General features: G+C 42.4%; 2 protein-coding genes across 6 annotated transcripts in view; both read right to left on the reverse strand.

Moving 5' to 3' along the window:
• Positions 1–21,725, reverse strand: part of LOC126334563 (extracellular sulfatase SULF-1 homolog) — a 1,305,433-nt gene that overhangs the window by 987,974 nt on the left and 295,734 nt on the right. The window lies entirely within an intron of this gene.
• The window catches only part of LOC126335893 (uncharacterized), a 137,516-nt gene that overhangs the window by 74,313 nt on the left and 41,478 nt on the right, over positions 1–21,725 (reverse strand). Inside the window, exon 3 of the mRNA XM_049999364.1 lies at positions 17,922–18,006. Within this exon, the coding sequence (XP_049855321.1) occupies positions 17,922–18,006 (85 nt within the window). The remainder of the gene's footprint in view (positions 1–17,921; positions 18,007–21,725) is intronic.

The following is a 21,725-nucleotide window of genomic DNA, read 5'->3' on the forward strand; positions in this document are numbered from 1 at the left end:
TCCAGTGTTTCTTGCGTGTGTTGCTACTGCTGATTTTGTGAACTGGTTATATGTGTAACAGTTGAGTGTCCAGGGTGTTTAGTATGATGGTTCCTCCCTCTCTGTCCTATGTAGCTGCTTAAGCAAATGTTTTATTATAGACCTGAGTCTGTCAACTTCTATCACTACAATTCCTCCCATATCCTGTTACCCAGATGTACATAAGAAAACTGTGTACAAAACGACACTGCACAGTCCAAACGAAATTCCATTCGACAAACAGGACAGCGATAATGAGTTATACATCATATGGCAATAACTTCCGCAGCTCAGTCATACACAAAATGTAGAAACAAAGAGCAAAGCAGCTTTTTCCACAAATAACAAACTACAGTAGAAATTAGTGCGTACCTTAAGCAACAAAAAAGATACAAAATCCCGCGGAAAACTTGCTCAAGCTACTACACAGGACAGAGTGAACGGACTTTCATGCTAGATTCACTGAACAGATCAACTGTTACACATGTAAGCAATTCACAATATCAGTGATAGTAATATAAACAAAACACACTGAACACCCATCAAAAGCATAGGAAAACACCTTAAAATACATCACTTCCGAAAACCTCATACAGTGGATTTAATGATGGAGCTGAAAACTTCTGTACATGACAAAATTCAAGGCGGAAAAGATCCTCAATGACAAACTAGACAGCGAATCAGCTATTTTATTTATTAATGTATCTTGTTTGTGTAATAATTTCTGTAAATTCTATAAATATGTTAATTTCTTCAGGGACTCTTCTCAAAATTTCTAGCGAAATGAAATAAAAAGCATAATCGATCATTTAAAAGTCAGTAATAGTCAGTATAGGTAAAATACATCTGTAAGTGATAACTTTATGCAAATAATGTAATCCACAGAAAATGTAGCACCTCTGACTGTTTCCAAACTCTTTGCGAAACCATATTGTCATAGCCTCTTTGTAACATATTTTGATTTCAAAGACATACAGCGTAAGTGATGATTTGTGTGCATGTGGAATTCTGCCTAATGGAAGATGCACAGTACCTGTGAGTGGACTGGCAAAAACACTATTTGTAACATTAACATGCAAAACACCGCTTAAGATTTATTTTGTCCAGTTTTCCGATAGCACTTTAACCTCGGAAAGAGTACCACAGTGGAAAAGAGGCGCAAAAACGCACATGCAGACATCACTCGTAATACTCGTGCAAATATTTGCACTTGACAATGAGAATAAATGTTCGAAAGGCGATGTGCTATGTTTGAAAAAATAAATAACTGGTGTAGGTTCATTATTTTAGTCACGAATGACATACTGCGGACTTTTCAGAAACATTGATTAAAATGACTGAAATTGATCTACCGTTTGACGTATAAACATCTTCACACCTTTTAATGCACAGCAATAACCAAGGTATCTGAACGGTTGTATCAAAGAAGCTGTTGTACCTGTTTCTATGGAGTTTGATTAGCCGTACTTCCCTCTATTTTTTTATTTTTTAATATTTCTATTTGCTTATTGATCGTAATCGGATGAAGGCTTCCTCTCTTACATCGAACAAAGGCATCAGACGTACAATAGTCTGCACTTGAAGTACCATAATTTAAATATTATTCATATTAACGAAATGATACTGACTTGGAACAAGACTTGCATTCATCTAATGCCATGAGGGATAACGGTATTGAGTAAGAACTGTTAGTAATAACTCATTCAATGGTAGTATTGCCGTTAATAGTAATGTAGTAATGATTAGGATAGTGACAGTAAAATAAAGTACATTAATTTACAAAAGTGACGTAGCGAGTTCTGTGGAAGAGACATTCACGCAGACTACACCGCCTAGAGACTCTGGAGGATGAGCTTGGTTGTAATGGTGATAAGGGATGCGTATAGAATGCAGGCAGACATAATTTGAGTTTAAATAAACATGGAATTAACTGTTTATAAGCATATGAAGGAGATTAAAGAAAACAAGAAAAATGGCTGAACACCCTACTAGGACTGAACAAAGCAAATAAAAGGGTTATTCGGAAAACTACTATGAAAACCCATGGAAGTTTTGAATAAATATGTTGTGTAGTGTCTTTAGTAATCCCGTCGATAGCGGCACGTCTATTTTTCCAATTCTGAGCGCACAGTGAATACGTAAAGATGTCTAGAAAATAGTGTCTCCGTCCAAGTATGAAGACCTGCTGAGAGACTTCGCCTGATGTCATGCAATCCACATAACATAACTGTCATGCGTTTCAATCTTCATAACAGTTCTCGGCCGTACTCTGCAGGGGCAATGAAGATGCTCGTGGAGCGTTTTCGGTGGGAAGTGTTTGATCACCCACAACACAGCCCGTAGCTGGGTCGTCCTGAGTTTCAGTACAGCTAGTGAGCAATAAACATCGGTCCACCGATTCACCTACATCTACATGAGTACTCTGCAATTCACATTTAAGTGTTTAGCAGAGGGTTCATCGAACCACAATCATACTATCTCTCTACTATTCCACTCCCGAAGAGCGCGAGGGAAAAACGAACACCTAAACCTTTCTGTTCGAGCTCTGATTTCTCGTATTTTATTTTGATGATCATTCCTACCTATGTAGGTTGGGCTCAACAAAATATTTTCCCATTCGGAAGAGAAAGTTGGTGACTGAAATTTCGTAAATAGATCTCGCCGCGACGAAAAACTTCTTTGCTTTAATGACTTCCATCCCAACTCGCGTATCATATCTGCCACACTCTCTCCCCTATTACGTGATAATACAAAACGAGCTGCCCTTTTTTGCACCCTTTCAATGTCCTCCGTCAATCCCACCTGGTAAGGATCCCACACCGCGCAGCAATATTTTAACAGAGGACGAACGAGTGTAGTGTAAGCTGTCTCTTTAGTGAACTTGTTGCATCTTCTAAGTGTCCTGCCAATGAAACGCAACCTTTGGCTCGCCTTCTCCACAATATGGTTTATGTGGTCTTTCCAACTGAAGTTGTTCGTAATTTTTACACTCAGGTACTTAGTTGAATTGACAACCTTGAGAATTGTACTATTTATCGAGTAATCGAATTCCAACGGATTTCTTTTGGAACTCATGTGGATCACCTCACACTTTTCGTTATTTAGCGTCAACTGCCGCCTGCCACACCATACAGCAATCTTTCCTAAATCGCTTTGTAACTGATACTGGTCTTCGGATGACCTTACTAGACGGTAAATTACAGCATCATCTGCGAACAGTCTAAGAGAACTGCTGAGATTGTCACCCAGGTCATTTATATAGATCAGGAACAGTAGAGATCCCAGGACGCTTCCCTGGGGAACACCTGATATCACTTCAGTTTTACTCGATGATTTGCCGTCTATTACTACGCACTGCGACCTTTCTGACAGGAAATTACGAATCCAGTCGCACAACTGAGACGATACCCCGTAGGCCCGCAGCTTGATTAGAAGTCGCTTGTGAGGAACGGTGTCAAAAGCTTTCCAGAAATCTAGAAATACAGAATCAACTTGAGATCCCCTGGCGATAGCGGCCATTACTTCGTGCGAATAAAGAGCTAGTTGCGTTGCACAAGAGCGATGTTTTCTGAAACAATGCTGATTACGTATCAATAGATCGTTCCCTTCGAGGTGATTCATAATGTTTGAATACAGTATATGCTCCAAAACACCTACTGCAAACCGACGTCAATGATATAGGTCTGTAGTTCGATGGATTACTCCTACTACCCTTCTTAAACACTGGTGCGACCTGCGCAATTTTCCAATCTGTAGGTACACATCTATCGGTGAGCGAGCGGTTGTATATGATTGCTAAGTAGGGAGCTATTGCATCAGCGTAATCTGAAAACTTAATAGGTATACAATCTGGACCTGATTGTGTAGAAAATGCTCGTATAAAAGATTTCTGGTTCTGGAACCTACCTTAATTGATTTTCGCAGTACCAACCTGATGGTAGTAAGCAGAACCCAGGCGTCTACTGCGGAGAAGATAATAAAACTTAGAAGCACCAAATGAAACTCCAGCGATGCAGACGACCGGAGAATAATGGCTTCGAACTGGAAGCTATGCTCGCTATTCCGCAGGAGTGGTCGTAAGGAGTTAACTTCGTGCACCCGCAAATCCGAAGGCCTGCAGTACAGCGGTGCGCCTGCGCTGTGAAAGCGACACAGGTTTTATGTCCTGCAGCTGCACCACCGCCGGCCAGCCACTCCCTCTGTTGTGCTGCAAGCACAGACGGCGGGCACCTCTGCCGCGAGCGAGCGAGGCGTACAGCGGTCGGCCGACGCGCCTCGCGCAGATCCTTTTTGCTGGCCGCGCCGCGTCATAGCCCAGGCGAGGCGATAATTGCGTCGTGAACGACGGTATTCACGGCGGAGCTGCGCGACGAATGCTGTTTTGCGGGAGTCGCTCATCGAAGCCGCGGAAACGGCCGGCACGCCATCCACGCCGAGCTCCGTACGAGCGCTCGGCTGGGCATCCAGCTTGTGGTGCGTAGCGAGGCAGCCGCTGCGTGCGTCGCGGCGTGCAAACCCACACCCCACACAGCTCCTGCAATTATCATTGCTACGCCGATGACCTCCATCTTTACACGTGCGCCAGACCTGAAGATGTCAATACTCCCATACTCCATGTGACTCACGACCTTTCTTCAGTTGTCAGATGGACGCAAAACGTAGAACTAAACACGAACAAGTTCCAAGCAATTTTACTATCCCATAAGCCAATTAACCTAATGTGAATTCCTCGTGCAGCTGTCTTCTGTTACTCTAACGAAAGCCCAACGCCGTGTCAGGGAGCGCATGAACTTGGGAGTAGCTTTGGGTCACCAACCCAGCAGAGCAGAAAATAGGGTAAATTCAAGAGAGGCGCCGCACTTGTTATAGACTGCGAACCTGTCATAGGTTCGGCAAACAGAGACAGAGTGGGCGCGTATCCGCACAGCAGTTGCACAGTGGACGGAAGGCCATAATAAAAATGTTTACGTTTCGCTCGAGTATGTCTTAATTAAGTCCTGCGGGGAGTAACTGAGGTAGGTCTATAAATATCCCTTCAAAACCTCTTCAGCGTCACATTTATAGTCTATGCTATACAGTCATATATTTTCAAATGTTTGCAGTTGCAGTAACACGAAGTTCTGTTGGGCGTGTTTTCATTCTAGTACAGCAATCTTGGCTATCAACGCCTTCAATTTATAAGGTGAGGCGTCTCTGCCCTAGAGATCGGGATACATGCCACAATAAAACCCGGTATATATGAGACACATTTTTTCGTTAAAAATACATACCGATCTCGGGGAAGATCAATTTGGATTCCGCAGAAATGTTGGAACACGTGAGGCAATACTGACACTACGTCTTATCTTAGAAGGTAGATTAAGAAAAGGCAAACCTACGTTTCTAGCATTTTTAGATTTGGAGAAAGCTTTTGACAGTGTTGACTGGAATACTCTCTTTCAAATTCTGAACGTCAAATACAGGGAGCGAAAGGCTATTTACAATTTGTACAGAAACCAGATGGCAGTTATAAGAGTCGAGGGGCATGAAAGGCAAGCAATGGTAGAGAAGGGAGTGAGACAGAGTTGTAGCCCCTCCGCGATGGTATTCAATCTGTATATTGAGAAAGCAGTAAAGGAAACAAAAGAATAATTCAGAGTAGGTATTAAAATCGACGGAGAAGAAATAAAAACTTTTAGGTTCGCCGATGACATTGTAATTCTGTCAGAGACAACAAAAGACCTGGAAGAGCAGTTGAACGGAATAGGCACTGTCTTCAAAGGAGATATAAGATGAACATCAACAAAAGCAAAACAAGGGTAATGGAATGTAGTCGAATTAAGTCGGGTGATGCTGAGGGAATTATATTAGGAAATGAGACAGTGAAAGTAGTAAAGGAGTTTTGCTATTTGGGGAGCAAAATAACTGACGATGGTCGAAGTAGAGAAGATATAAAATGTAGACTGCTAATGGCAAAGAAAGCGTTTCTGAAGAAGAGAAATTTGTTAACATCGAGTATAGATTTAAGTATCAGGAAGTAGTTTCTGAAAGTGTTTGTATGGAGTGTAGCCATGTATGGAAGTGAAACATGGACGATAAATAGTTTGGACAAGAAGACAACAGAAGCTTTCGAAATGTGGTGCTACAGGAGAGTGGTGAAGATAGATGGGTAGATCACATAACTAATGAGGGGGTATTTAATAGAATTGGAGAGAAGAGGAGCTTGTGGCACAAATTGACTAGAAGAAGGGATCGGTTGGTAGGACATGTTTTGAGACATCAAGGGATCACCAATTTAGTATTGGAGGGCAACGTGGAGGGTAAAAATCGTAGAGGGAGAACAAGAGATGAAAACACTAAGCAGATTCAGAAGGATGTAGGCTGTAGTACGTACTGGGAGATGAAGCAGCTTGCACACGATAGAGTAGCATGGAGAGCTGCATTAAACCAATCTCAGGTTCAAATGGTTCAAATGGCTCTGAGCACAATGGGACTCAACTGCTGTGGTCATCAGTCCCCTAGAACTTAGAACTACGTAAACCTAACTAACCTAAGGACATCACACACATCCATGCCCGAGGCAGGATTCGAACCTGCGACCGTAGCAGTCGCACGGTTCCGGACTGCGCGCCTAGAACCACGAGACCACCGCGGCCGGCCCAATCTCAGGACTGAAGACCACAATTAAATAACAGTTTTAAATGTAGTGAAAAATTTCTTGTTTGTCTATATTTTCCTTCAAATGTATTTAACTATCAACAAGTAAACTAGTTACTAAAACAGCGAACTACTTGGATATATAAATAAAATGAAAAAAGCTATTGCTAACACTTCATCGTTGTTTCTTCAATTCACAACACATTTATAACCAGAATATATACAGGGTGTATACGTGGACAAGGAAAAAAAATCCCGGATTTCCCGTTTAAAAACACACTTTCTCCCGGGTGAAACTACACTTTTTCCGTGTTAAGTGACAGTATCCTTTTCCTCGGAACTGTAAAACTTATCCGTTTATCGAGATTGCAACGCGCTTTTGTAAGCCAGTCGTAGCTCATGTCACGTGATATCGTCAGCCTATACAGCGGATATTCAAAGCATAGTACAGTCATGTAGTCAGCCTATAGCACTATCACTGTTAAGTAGTGCGCACACACAAATAAGAAAAGTTAATGGTTTAAATTAATATACATAGCGTTTCTACAAGAAAAGCAAAGCTTTCGCATACAACATTGGTATCAACGAGTAATAAGCTGCAAGAGAAGCTAAACTTTCATGTATAACGTTGATCTTTTTTGCACGTGTTGCACTTTAAGACACACCTCACAAATGTGTCAGTAAAATATTTAGTAACGACATACATGTCTGATCTTCTGGCCTCGAAATTTTGCTAAACGGTAATCCTCAAAGACTTGATTTTTGAATGAGAGTCAAACGCTCTGTGATTAAAGAAATTCATCGCAGATAGTTCACCTTGCGTAAAAGGAAATTTACTTTGAAAGTAACGCTTATCAATCATTCGCAATATTTTCCCGCGACCTGTTAGAAAGAGGTTCGTTTCAGCAGTTTACAGAGAGCGCTAGATAACAGGTGTCAGAGCGCTTGCGAAGCTACGATGACGCAAGAAGCCCTTATGTTCGTACGCGTAAAACATTAAAAGATCTTACGTTACGTCATAAAAAAACATCAGGGGATATTCCAAGATCATCGGAACTTCATGAACTATATTAAGGTGCATTTCCGGTTTATAGTGCACATTCGAACGTCGAAATTCCGTTGTAAATTTTGTTGGTGCACGAGTACTCTATTACTTCATTTTTGGTTCTTTATTATGGCATATGCCATACTTGCAAGAAGAACAACACATGCTCTTTTGAAATGCAGAGAACAGTTGAAACTAACCAATAGTGTGGAATTAAACATTTCGTTACAAATAAATTGACCGCATCAGCGGAAAAGATTTATGAAAACCACATTTCTTTAGCAAACCGACAAAAATAACTTGACTGCTCTGCAAGGCGATTAATGCTTGACCGAAATTGCCGCCCAAGGCAGATACTCCGTTCGTTCCCAGTGAGTATGGCAGCTTGTGCGCGACAGTAAAATTTTCCCGAGAAGCATCTTGCTACTGCTTATACAGCTAACAGCCACTCTTCTGCAGCCAGAAGTGGGAGAAGGTACTACACATAAGCGACTCAACTGCCATGCGCGTGGACCCGCACGCAGGTGCTCAGACGAATCCAATGTAAACAGTTGTGACGTTACGCTCATCGGAGGCAGTTTGTTGTTATAAAGCATTGCATAGTCTTCCTAAAGCCTGTGACAAATTTTGCCGCTGGCAGATGCTTGTATGAGCACTGTGTTTTGTTGTTGTACATGGCGCACTTCCTTTGCAACTTAAGTTTTATTTTAGTTTCTTTCTCTCGTTCATGTTTCATTGCTGCAGTGTTATTCTGCAGTAGCGGGATACAGTAATATCCCTTGTTTGAATATTATTTCTTACCAGTCAAAATAACAAAAATTTAACTGAAACCTAAAACAAAAAATTCCGGAATTCTAAAAAATTCCCGGGTTTTGCCCGGTTTTCTCCCGGATGAAAAAATTCCCGGGTTTTTCCCGGATCTCCCGTTTGTCCCGGGTCGTATACACCCTGATATATTATACAGGCTTTAACTTAAAAACCAGCTTAGTTTCGCGGTTTTTTGCGATGCGACATATCAACCGTAGCATGAGGGATAGACGAAGCAATGTAAAGATATTTTTGGCATTATGTTTAAACGCTACATTTAAAAAATTAAAGAATTGTATGTCATACACTACAGGTGTGTTTAGTTGTACAAAAATATTACTAAAGGTGCGCTGTAGAACTTTGCATATGCGATTTTTTTAAAAAAGGACATCATCTCTCCCGGACAGACCCTACAGCCCCCACGTGCGGGTAACCTTCCTGTTGTTTCTACGTTCCCCAAAAGTTGCTGAATATATGGAAATTATTCGAAACTTCTGCAATTCCTCGCTCATCCGAACCTCCACTACTGCGCTGAAATCCGCCATACCACGAATAGTGGAAACACTGGATGGCACAACCAACCATAAATGATTGTCTAACGCTACATATGAAACATTCGTCTATTTCATCATGTCGTTGGCTCATATGCTCTGATAATATGATTGCGACCAAACAAGTTAATTGACAACCACATAGCCTACTACAATGAGGCGATAAAAGACATGCGATATGTGTATATACGGATGTCGGTAGTATGGCGTACGCAAGGTGGACAAAGGTACCGCATTGGCAGAACTGTCATTGTTACTCAGGTGATTCACGTGAAAAGGTTTCCGACGTGATTGTGGCCCCAAGGCGGGAACTTACAGACTTTGAACGCGGACCGGTAGTTGGAGGTAGACAGGTCCACTTTTTTCTTGGTAGCTGCTCATAGGAATTCCCGTTTTTCAGCTGGCGTATGTCATGTCAAATAAGGATTTCTTGCTGGTACATTTTATTCTCAAAGTTTAGTTTAGTTTAACTATTCTACATTGTTGGCTTTGCTTGAGTTCAGTTTTTGTTTTGTTAACAGTTCAATTCTTAGTTGCAGATTAATGTAATATATGAGCTGCCATGTTCATTAAACGACAGTGTGAAAGTGTATCAAACGCCTTGTGGAAGTCAAGAAACACGGCATCTACAAGCATGTACCGGTGCGATGTGTGGCTTATGAGCAGCCGCTCGACCATGAGATCCAAGTTTTCTCACCTCCCGCCTATCTCTCATAGTACCTGCAGTGGATCCTGATGCAGTTTGGAATTCCTGTGTGATGGTCTGGATAGACGTCTGGTTTCCGAGAATTCTGGAACCAGTACAGAAAACTGGAATAGAGATTAACGTAAACAACATTATTTTCAACATTCTACATATTCACATCACTGAATTTCTAGTGTAAAATATGGATGTTGGCAACACTATTTCAGCACTCTTCTGTTTATAGCAAACGTGTGAGAACCTGCACATAAACCATTCTGCATCGAGTTCTGTGTTTGGTTTGACCATTTTGTTAAATACTATGTCAGTGAGGAAATAAAGCTGTCAGAAAGTGAGGTGTGTGGTCAATGAAAAAATACTTATTACGTGGTGTTTTAAAAAAATGAAAAACACTTCACTGCTGTTGGAAATCTGTCACAGGTACTGTAGTAATATCTTCGTCCTCAAGGAACAGTATTAGCATCACATCTATTATGCAGGAATTGCTACACTCAGTACAAGAAGAAATTTTTGCAGGTACATTCAGCAGTACATAAAAATGCAGTCGGCGAAGTGTTTTGCAAATGCAGTTAGTAGTAAATAAGTAAAAAAAAAGTTAAAGATCCGACAAGCCGCTATGAAGCACACTCATCGTGAACGCGAAGCCCATGCCAAGCACGAGAGTGGAGTCATCAACATCCCACGTGGACAGTTGAACAGTGGGAAATGTTCTTTTCACAGATGAGTCCCGATGTGGTCTGGAGAGTGAATCTCGACAGATTCGCATCTGAGAGCTGTTGCATAATCTACTCTCTGTAAAATCAAACGAACTTTTCCTGCAATAGGAAAAATTCTAGTCCCTCCCTACTTCTATTATTATAACAGTTATTTTTGGTCAGACATCACTCAAGTCAAAACTGCTTGAAGCATTTGAACACAAATCAATTACTTTTTTCTCTGTGTGGTGATAGACGAAGAAAAATAGGTGTATCTTTATGAATCTATAACATCGCTGTGACTTTCTGACTGCATGGGATTACGCAGACAGATTGGTCTGAATATGTCAAAGGTTAAAATGTGTGCTACCATTTATTCTACACTATTACGTACTCATTTGAAATTAATTATGTGATGAATATAAAAATGTTGTATTTTAATTAGCAATTCCATTGCAGAAATCGTTAGGGAATTCAACATTCCGAGACCAACAGTGTCGAGTGTGTGCCGAGAATACCAAATTTCAGGTATTGCCTCTCACCACGGATAACGCAGTGGCCTCACTTAACAATGGAGGGGAGCGACGTATGCGTAGAGACGTCACTGCGTGGAATCGGTGTGGGACGCGCGAAAATGTATCCATTAGGATAGTGCGTCGAAATTTGGCGTCAATGGGCCATGACAGAACGATATCGCCTCGTGACCACATCGGCTGGACCCTTGACTGCTGACAGCCGTGGCCTGGTCAGACGGTTCGCGGTTTCAGTTGATAAAAAGCTGTGTGGCGCAGGCCCCACGAAGCCATGGTCGCAAGTTGTGACAAGGCACTGTGCAAGTTGGTGGTGACTCAAGAGTGGTAGAACTGTTTGGATAGAATGAGCTCGGTCCTCAGGCCAAACTGAACCGGTCATTGACTTGAAATGGTTATGTTCGGCTGCTTAGAGACTATTTCCAGGCATTCATAGACTTCATCTTTATCGAAGAGAGTACACCAAGTCACCGGGCCACAAAAGTTGGCGATTGATTTGAAGAACATTCTGGACAGTTGGAGCAAATGGTTTAGTCATCCAGATTGCCCAAGTTTAATCCCAAAGACCATACATGGGACATAATAGAGAGGTCAGTTCGAGCATAAAATCATGCACCAGTAAAACTTTCACAGTTGTGGATCGCTACAGAGGTAGCATGGCTCAGTATTTCTGCATGGGACTTCCAACGGCTTGCTGAATCCGTGCCACGTCGTCTTGCTACACGACGCCGGGAAAAAGGAGGTCCGATACAATATTAGGAGGTATCCCATGAATTTTGTCAGCCGGTGTACGCATTCTGATTTTTCAATCTTTCGTGATTTATTGTAAATGTATGGGAAGCTAGGTATATATTTGTTCTTATCTTGCTTTGTGTTTGGGTATTTGTTTACTTCGCCTTGTGCTGAGTCAACCATGGAAGCAGTAGGGTCATTGACGACTGCAATCTGTTTCACTATCATTACTTTTGTTTCTTGTTTACTTGGTTCAAACACATTTTAACTGTCCTGTGCAGCACTGATCTATAAGCTGCTTGTTTATGAATACTTGTGTGACCTGTACTTACGAGGATTATGGTGTTGATCGTTTATAGTTTTATGTATGTAGGATTCTGTGCTCGGACGAGTAACGTTCTGCAGCTTTTAAAGAGTATCCGTTGTCACCTTGATGACAACCGCCTCCAGTAGTGGCCGAAACGTTTTACGACAGCACGCGGTCGCCGTCCCAGAAGGTTTGCAATGGAATGAAGTCTTACTAAGATTCAGTCCGGAAATGATGAACGTTGTTAACTTTCGCAATTAAAATGTGGAGAACTGAGGCATGCACGCTATCAATGTGTAAGGTGTCAGGCAAATCCAACACCTTCCATGAAAACCCTGACATGATAAGCAAATCCAGTAGTATGTCACATAGCTCCGAATAAATCTTGACATTAAATTAACCAAAGTAATACGAGTAACGAGTGAGCAAATGGAATACCACAGACTAACACAAGAATGCCTGAATGCATGTCATACCTTCCCACTGTGAGACAGACGCAGTTCCGAGGGGAGAAACGAGAACAGAAGCCGAGAGAAGAACCGTGTTAAGCTAGAAGGCCCTACGATAAGGGACGGACTGGACACCCACGTCGCCAGTTAACCACTAGGACAACGCCAGCTGCAAGTTTTAGCGTGAGACTTTTTCGCGTCTTTGTTACGTCAAGGACCACCCCACAGTCTATGTTAAAAGCTAGAGCCCTCCAGAGGAACAGATAGATCTTACGATAACGCTAAAAGGACCACACCAGCTGCAAGTTTTTGCGTGAGACTTTTTCGCGTCTCTGTTACGTTGCAAACTTTAAAAACATTGCCCCACCACGAAAAATATAACGTTTCTCATTGGATAGACAGAATTGTTGTAGGCGGAGCCTAAGGTTAACATTGAGACCCTGATTGGTAAGATGAAAACACAGCCAGATAGTTTTTTTTTAAACCAACTTCGGTAAATGGTAGTAAGGAGAAGTTAGGAGAGGTTAGTTAGTTCCGAGACGGCGAGCTGGATGGCTGCTGCGCCGGCCGCCGCCCACTGACGAACACCAACAAGGTAATGAAAGCACGCGATGCCGCATAACAGCGCATAAAGCTTCACTCAGAACTGCAGAAGTCTCATCTGTTACACCCCCTTTTTGCGTAATACTAGTGTCGATCGTCAATTAAAGCTCATTGTGTTCACATTTGCCACTTGAAGTAAAAATCTGAAACGTGATGATTTATCTGTTATATACTTATTGAGAAGCCACATCAGCCACTGTAATTTACGACAAGTTAGATAAGTAATTAAACATAATTGAGGGTCACTGTAGACCATTTTGATAGTTTTCTCTTTTGTGAAACTTAAATTAAACCTAGATTATAGATGTGATATGGCATAGGTCATCCTTCGATCCATTGTAGAACTTGGAAACCCATTCAGGGAATATTCGTTCACATTTTTGTTGAACGCAGTTGGTTTTTGTCATGCTGTATTAAAACACTCCCTTTTATCAATAGTGCAATTTATAAACAATGTTTAGTGACTAGAATAAAATTTCCAATGGTAAACCTAACTGTTTTTTCGACGTTATTTTACCAGCTAACTAAAAATAGGAAAGCCTTGAACCCCCTCCACTAAATTTAGTTAGTATTAAGATTCTTTTACAGGGAGTGCAGTGGAGCTGACGCTGAAATCATTAAGTATTTGGTTATATCGTCGCTAGTCTCACTGAACTCTTCTGAATTCTACATGTCATGTGTGGTCTGGCGTCTCCTTACCAGCAACAGGTCCCAGGTTCAAACTAGTCAATGCCCTAAAAAGAAACTCTCAGAGCGTCGTCGCGCGAAAGTGGTAGGGAGACACGATATAGAACAAACCGACACCACGCAGGATGTTAGAAATGTAGTATGTCACATTTCAAAACTACATGTTGATAGCTTTGTCTGTTGTTAGAAAATTCTCCTTGAAGTTTTTGATAGTTATTTTGTTATGTACAAGAAAATGTCCGTATATGACAAGAAAAAATAATGTAATTATGCTTCATGTGAAGATGGAGAGAAGTCGGTAGATACCTCTTCGCTGCGTTTTAGCAGTGACTTCACTTACCCCACGCAAACGCAGCAACAATATGTAAGACTCCGGGATGGCTACATTTCCAAGGCGCTGTGGGGTCGCCGAACTCTGCACGGCGAGCACACGGCGCGCAACACGTATTACGGGCGTACCGTGCACCGACAGACGCTGAGGTTGTCTCCCGAACATCATGAGGTACTCGCAGGCAGCTCGTTGTCGTCCCTACCGCTGTCGGGGCGTGCGTGAGAGACAATGGGAGATAAAAGCGGATAGCGCGTTATAGCCGTGTAACCTGTTGTGAACAAAATACACGAGGAGAAACTCCAATACACGCCACCTGACGGCGACAAAACGGTAAGAGCAAGTGTGCTGGGGAACATCTTGAAGCTCTTACCTTCCTTTCCACTCCACTCCGGAATAATAAATCACTACGTCTCTTCTCCAGAGCGTTTCCCTATATCCAAAGCAGCTTTTGTTCGTTTCATTAAAACAGCTAACATATTTCGTAACTGGAAATGCAATCTGCATCTACATCTATTCTGCATTACATGTTCGGCAGGGATTGCGTGGAACCACTTTCATATTATGTCTTTATCGTTGCACCGTCAAATAGCAAGTGGGAAAGATGAACACCTAAATCATTTCGTGCTAGCTATGTTTTCTCGTAGTTTATCATGATGGACATTTGTCCTTGTGCAGGTGAGAATCAAAAGAATATTTTGTCACTAGCTATACGCCAGCGCATAGCAACAGGCTTTGTATAACGTTGCTTTTTAGGCTTCCGTACCTCAAACTTTTTTTCTTCTTAATTGTTATTTCATTATCCCGCGCCCCATATGTGAGAGGGGGTGGGGTGGGAAGGGGTGTTGCCGGCAGTACAGGCAGCCCACTCTTCTTCAGCCAGTGGATAATTAAAACAATAAAGAAGATGAAAGAGCCGGTCGCGGTGACCGTGCGGTTCTAGGCCGCGAGATTGCTACGGTCGCAGGTTCGAATCCTGCCTCGGGCATGGATGTGTGTGATGTCCTTAGGTTAGTTAGGTTTAAGTAGTTCTAAGCTCTAGCGGACTGATGACCTCAGATGTTAAGTCCCATAGTGCTCAGAGCCATTTGATTCTGAAGATGAAAAAATGAAAAACAGATAGCGGCGATATATACACTGAATTTGAAACATTTTTAAAGGTGAAAAATAAAATGAACCTTTTGAGATATACAACTGTGACTTTTTGCACTGGTAGTTAAAAACAATAATAAAAGGTAAAATGAAGTGCAATAAGCGCACAGTTAAAACACTTAAAACATGTTGCCGAAACACTGATGTGTGAAAGAAACACTTTCCTGTCACTAGAAATTGGAAAGACCTGCGACGGAATAGGTGATCATTCGTTGGTGCGGAAAGGTTGGCCAGTGAAGAGGTTACGAATGGGGTGATATCACGATGGAGGAGTGGTGCATTGCGGCGATGGCGTAGGAGTGGCTGTTGGGACACAATGGGATGCGGCATAGACGGGACTCGGTGACACTAACAGTTATTGGGTAAATGGGCGGGGAGGCGGGGGGGGGGGGGGGGGGGGAAGAGAGGCAGAAGAGGAAGAAATGGGGTCAGGAAATGGAGGGAGGGAGGGAGGGAAAACGCTGATGAGGTGGATTGTTTGGGGTGGACCTATAGCTGTTCGGATGGCTAAATGTCGGCGCGGAGTTCATGATGTGGGAGTGGGAGACGGTTGAAGTTTCTTTGGGAGAGAATTTGTAGGGTGTGTAAGTGGATGGTTAGTGGGATGTATTGGTGAAGGCAGCTTATGATGGTCGGAAAGTAGAGGGGAAACGATAGCATTATTGGGGTCGAGTTTGTGGAGATGTAGATTGTTCAGAGTTCTTGAGTGTGAGTGAGTTGAGGTGGGAATGTAATGAGTTGAGGTGGGAATGTAATGAGTTGAGGTGGGAATGTAATGAGTTGAGGTGGGAATGTAATGAGTTGGTAAATGACCCTCGTGAGGGAAGGTAAACGTATGTGGAAAGCGAGGCGGAGTACATGGCGTCTCAGTCGATAAAAACAGGATCCTTATAGAATCACTTTGTCAATGAATTTATATTGCCTATCTAAAAAGAAGAAACCTGTCGAAAGAAGCAAAGCAATTTCGTTGGGCTTTTAACAAGCATTGCGAAATCTGTATATCCTAGCCGAGTAAGTTCTAGGTTAACTTGCATTCGTAAAGATAAGATTTTCACGGTTATTTCTGTCAATGACGTAAACTTCCAAATGTACTTGTCAGTGAGGTAAAAAAAACCAACAGCGTCATAGAATGGCTCTTTGGTACTCTACGGTGTTACTAAGGCAAACATCCGAACTACTAAGCTGAGCAGGCTCCTAAATCACGATATATTCTATTTCCGTGATCAAGTTATGATGAAATAAATCGTATATCTTGCCCCAAGCTACGCTCAAGTGATCTGTGAAAACGCGATGAAAATTCGTCTAGAAAGTTTGGAGATTAGCGTGTTCATAGAGACATACACGACGTTTTTACGGCTTTATTATTTGCATAGATTCGAAGGAGAGAGTTGCTGATCGAGAGTTCACGACAAGATCTCTCCGCAACGAAAAATGTCTTTGTTTCGATGACGAGCCTTTACAATATTCGACTTCAGTGCTATTTGGAAAGGATCCCACACCACGGAACAGTACTCCAGAAGAGGATGGATAATCGTAGTGCAGGCAGTATTTTTAGTAGATTTTGTGGATCTTGTAAGCTAAGTCACGCATTCTGGACCTAGACGGGCCAATCAACTGTCAACGGTTTGATCGGATGCGGAATGGAGGGGTACGCGGTCAGTACACCGCCCTCCGGGTCGTTATCGGGTCTCTTCAGCTTCTAACCGCTACTAATCGGTTGAATAGCTCCTCGGTTGGCCTCGCGAGGCCGATTGCACACCCCGATCCATTCCTCCCACCGAGGAAAAATCCATGGCAGTACCGGGAATCGAACTCGGGATTGCCGTATGGCAGTCAGACGCGCTGACGCTTAGTGACGGAGACGGTCGCATCTTCTGAGTTTCCTCCCAATAAAACGCAGTCGTTGGTTCGCCTTCCCCATCACACTTTCTATGTGATGATTGCAGTTTAAGTGGTTCGTAATTGTAATCCCCTGATAGCTAATCTGACAACTTTTAATTGTGTTTTACTTATCGTGCGATCGATATTTAAAGGAACTTTTCTAGTACTAATGTATCTCACACTTTTTGTTGTTCAGGATCAAATGCCATTTTTCACACCATGTAGATACCGTGTCTAAATCATTTTTCATTAATTTTGATCTACTGACGGCTTTTTAGACGGTAAATGCAAACATCATCTGCAGGCATCTATGATGGCTGGTCAGATTGTCTCCCAAATCGATTATAGAGATTAAGAACAGCGGAGGACCTGTAATGCTTCGTCAGGAAACCCTAGATAGAGCTTCGTTTTCACTAGATAATTCCCTTCAGCTACTACGAACTGGTATCTTTCGAACAGGTGATCACGAATCCAGTCGTATGATAGACGATACTCCATGGGCGCGCAAGTCGATTAGAAGTGCTTGTGAGCAACGGTGTCAAATGCCTTCTACAAATCCAGAAATATAGAATAACGTGAGATATCCTGTCTATAGCATTGTGTTCCACAAGGGATATATCTTTGTCAGTGGTGCCGCAACAAGAGCTGGAAAAAACTGGGCAGCATTTGGTGCTGTACTCGTCTGTTGCTCGGCGGTGGCAAACCAAATTCAGGGCGATGGGGAGCCTGTCGCCGGCAGTGAGTGGCTGATCGATGGCGCGGGGCTGGCAGCACGTACACGTTCTCACAGCACTGACCTTTGTCGGGGCCACTACGAGCTGCAGCCGTCGATAATTCGCCCGTTGGGCTGAGCGGCCCAGCAAAGTGCAGCGCGTTGTCCAGCTGTGGACGATGGAAGGTTACACATCGACTTCCCGTCCACATGAAGGTCACAGGGCACGTGTAACTAGGTCCGCTCGTCAAAGAGCGAGGAGGAAGTTGACGACCACGTTGTTGAGGGAACCATCCCGAAACTGACCGAAAGCGATTTTGGAAAAACGCGAAAATATGTATCTCGATGACGGAGTTTGAGTACCAAGCCTCCAAGACGTTGGTCACTGCCCCAAAAATTGCTCCACCTGACATGACATCATTAACATTTTGACCAAACGCTCCGCGTACATGTACTTATAATACTCCGCTAGCCACCGTATGGTGCATGGCGGAGGGTACTTTGTACCATAATCAGTAATTTACTTTCCTTTTCCACATGCAGATGGAGTGTGGACAACGACACTGTCTGTATGCCTCCTTACGAACCCTGATTTCTCTTCTCTTGTCTTGTCTTCGCGATACTCACCCGGCGGCAGTAGGATTGTTCAGCAGTCAGCCAAAGTGCCTTTCTCTGAATTTTATCAATAGTGTTCATCGAAGAGATCGTGGTCTTCCCTGCAGGAATTCCCATTTGAGTTCAGGAAGATATTCGTGATATTCGAACCTGCCGGTAACAAATCTAGCAGCCCGCCTGCGAATTGTTTCAACGTCTTCCTTTAATGCTACCAAAACACTCGAGCAGTACTAAAAATGGGTCACTCTAGTGTTCTATGCACGACCTCCTTTGTAGATGAACTAGATTTACCGAAAATTCTCCCAATAAACCGATGTGTATCATATGCCTTCCCTGCTATGGACATCACGTACTCGTTCCATTTCATATCGCCTTGCAACGTTAAGTGTAAATATTTAATCGTTGTAGTTGTGACGAGGAACACTCGACCAATACTACATTAGATGACTGGGGGTTCTTCTTCCTGCTCATTTGCATCAACTTACATTTTGTACATGTAGAAGAAACCGCCGTTAATTGTGTTAATGACTTCACCATCATCCTAATGCAGAGGGGTGCTGTTTGCTGTCAGCCGGCTTCCACATGTAAGGCCCTGCCGACAGGTAAGCAAACTCGAGACAAAAGGGAGACTGTATACCTGAAAGTAAAACACTCGCCTAGTTGCTTGACCAGTCTATAGAAAGTGGAATCGAGGCAACAGTTTTTCTTTTCCCAGTCACCGGTGTATAACTTTTCTAGGATGCCACCTTCTCTCATCAACCACAGCAATAACAATAATGACACTCGACTACGTTGTGACGAATCATTCCATTCCACCGGGTTGATTATTTTGCCGTAATGTGTTAATGCTTGTCGCGCGGGATTAGCCGAGCGGTGTGAGGCGCTGCAGTCATGGACTATGCGGCTGGTCCTGGGGGAGGTTCGAGTGCTCCCGCGGGCATGTGTCTGTGTGTGTGTGTGTGTGTGTGTGTGTGTGTGTGTGTGTGTGTGTGTGTGTTTGTCCTTAGGATAATTTAGGTTAAGTAGTGTGTAAGCCTGGGGACTGATGACCTTAGCAGTTAAGTCCCATAAGATTTCACACGCATTTGAACGTTTTTTTTGTGTTAATGCTCGATTTGATAAGAGACAAAAAGGGCCTTATTCTGAAGCAGTAAAGATAAAAACTAACAACAATTCTGAACTGTTGTGGAAGGATTTAGTTTTAAACCTGTCTTAGCAATGGGAAGCCCAATGTACTTAACTTACTGGTGTGCTATCTCATTCAATCTTGATCCTCTTCACTAGAGAGATATGCCTGCAGTATGTATGTACCTAGCAACATCGTCATTCGATTATACATGGAAAAATTTTGATCAGAAATCTTGAAGCTAAAGTCATATTTGAGAAGAGGAGTATTTTTTCACTATATAGAGACCAACTATGTGAATTCTACAGTGATCTTACTCAACATGTAGATTTAGTAATTGCTTGATAGTCAACTATCCCCACTTCTCTGTTCCATATCGTCACCTCCTCTCAAGAATTACATGGCGTTTCTTTACTTTTCCTAATTCTGTTTATCTTTTCTTTCTAGTCATGAAAGGTTTTGAAAATTACCAACTCAACACGTTTTTTTCAAATCAAACTACGGACACTTGCACAGCAAAATACCAGACCAGTACGAGTCGATTCACTGGCAGGATACTGGCAAATTCGGTCAGTTTAGAAAGGAGACTGCCTACAAATTGCTTGTGCACCCCTTCTTAGAAAAATGCTCGTGTGCCGCACCCATATCAAATAGAACTAACAGCTTATTTTTAAGGCGTTCAAAGAAGAGCAGCAGGAATGGTCACAGATTTGTTTCAGTCACGGGAGAATGTCACGGAGATGAACTGACAGACGCCTGCAGATAGACGTCACTTATTCTACGAAACCCTACTTAGGAAGTTTCAGGAATCGCTATCAGGTGGAGAATCTAGTAACATACTTCTGACAGCTACGCATCGCTCGCGTAAGGACGACAAATACACGGTTAGACTGATATACAGCAGCCCAGGGCTATTTAAGTGGTCGTTCTTCCCGCACTCCACACACAATTGCAACGGGAAGAAAACTTAATAACATACTAAGTACCTATAGCCATGTACTTCGCAGTTGTTTGCAGACTTTGTACGTAGGTATAGAAATGACCGTCAATATTTCTGCATCAACATACAGGCTCTCCATTCTGTCTCAAATGTGTCTGATTTCCAGCTGTTCTTTAGTATGCCATTATTCTTACCTAACGTAAAGTCTGATGTATATGGGGCAACTTTGCCTTTAGAACGTGGTTTAGCCAATATTTGATATAATGTGTTGCGTATATTGTGTGAATGATTATTTTGAGCATTTATAGCGTTTAGTATTGGGTTTATGTTGTATTTCATTATAAGAATCAAATAGGAAGAGTGAGAGGGTTGAAGGGGTGGGATTTGAAAGTAGGTGTCGACACATGGCTTACCAATATCGAGAATTCTGCTGGACGGACAGATCATAAACAAGAGTGTATTGTGCCCTCTATTCTAGACACACTGCACAGATATTTGAGTTTAAGCCAAGGTACTGCCAGTGAACAATAACAATATGTTACTCTTTTTTCTTGTGATCCAATACTGATGACGAGTATCTGTCAATGTAGTATGATTTAATGGTGAAGATACGGACATGATTACTATAATCGTTGTAATTTCTTGTTTTCGTTTGTAATAGAAAATTGGCAAGATAAATACTCAGGCAATGCCGGGTTTGTCAGGTAGTCGGAATATAAATATATAAATGTCATTGCAACAGGAAGTAAAAACTACTTCATGTATTTGTAGTGAAGTATCGAAAAAAATTTATTTCCATGTATTCGTGAAAACACCATTGAAATTATGAAAAAGCTGTACAAAGAAATATGCATACTGTACAAATATGTTAGTGCAGTACCCAAATTAAGATATAGGATCTCTCACAGTTTGTGTTTGCTGGGCGCAAGCGCTTCGCTTGTCTAAAAAGCCACTTTGTAAATGTCTCTAGGGTAACGCCTCTTCCTAGCTCTAAAGACGGCTACTGTTTTCGCTTGCAGCCGTTTGGCTTTGCATTTGAAAGTTATCAAAATAAGTGACAGGAGTCAGGGGGTTCCCTTAATCTGACTCGACTACTGGAGTGCCTTACCAGTAAACAATAAATGTATTAAAACTTCATGTATGATGCAGCAGTTGCTCACACATCTCACTGTTTATGTCGTAATATCTCTTGAACTATGTGTGGTACC

The sequence above is a fragment of the Schistocerca gregaria genome, chromosome 2, assembly GCF_023897955.1.
Source record: "Schistocerca gregaria isolate iqSchGreg1 chromosome 2, iqSchGreg1.2, whole genome shotgun sequence".
NCBI lineage: Eukaryota > Metazoa > Arthropoda > Insecta > Orthoptera > Acrididae > Schistocerca > Schistocerca gregaria.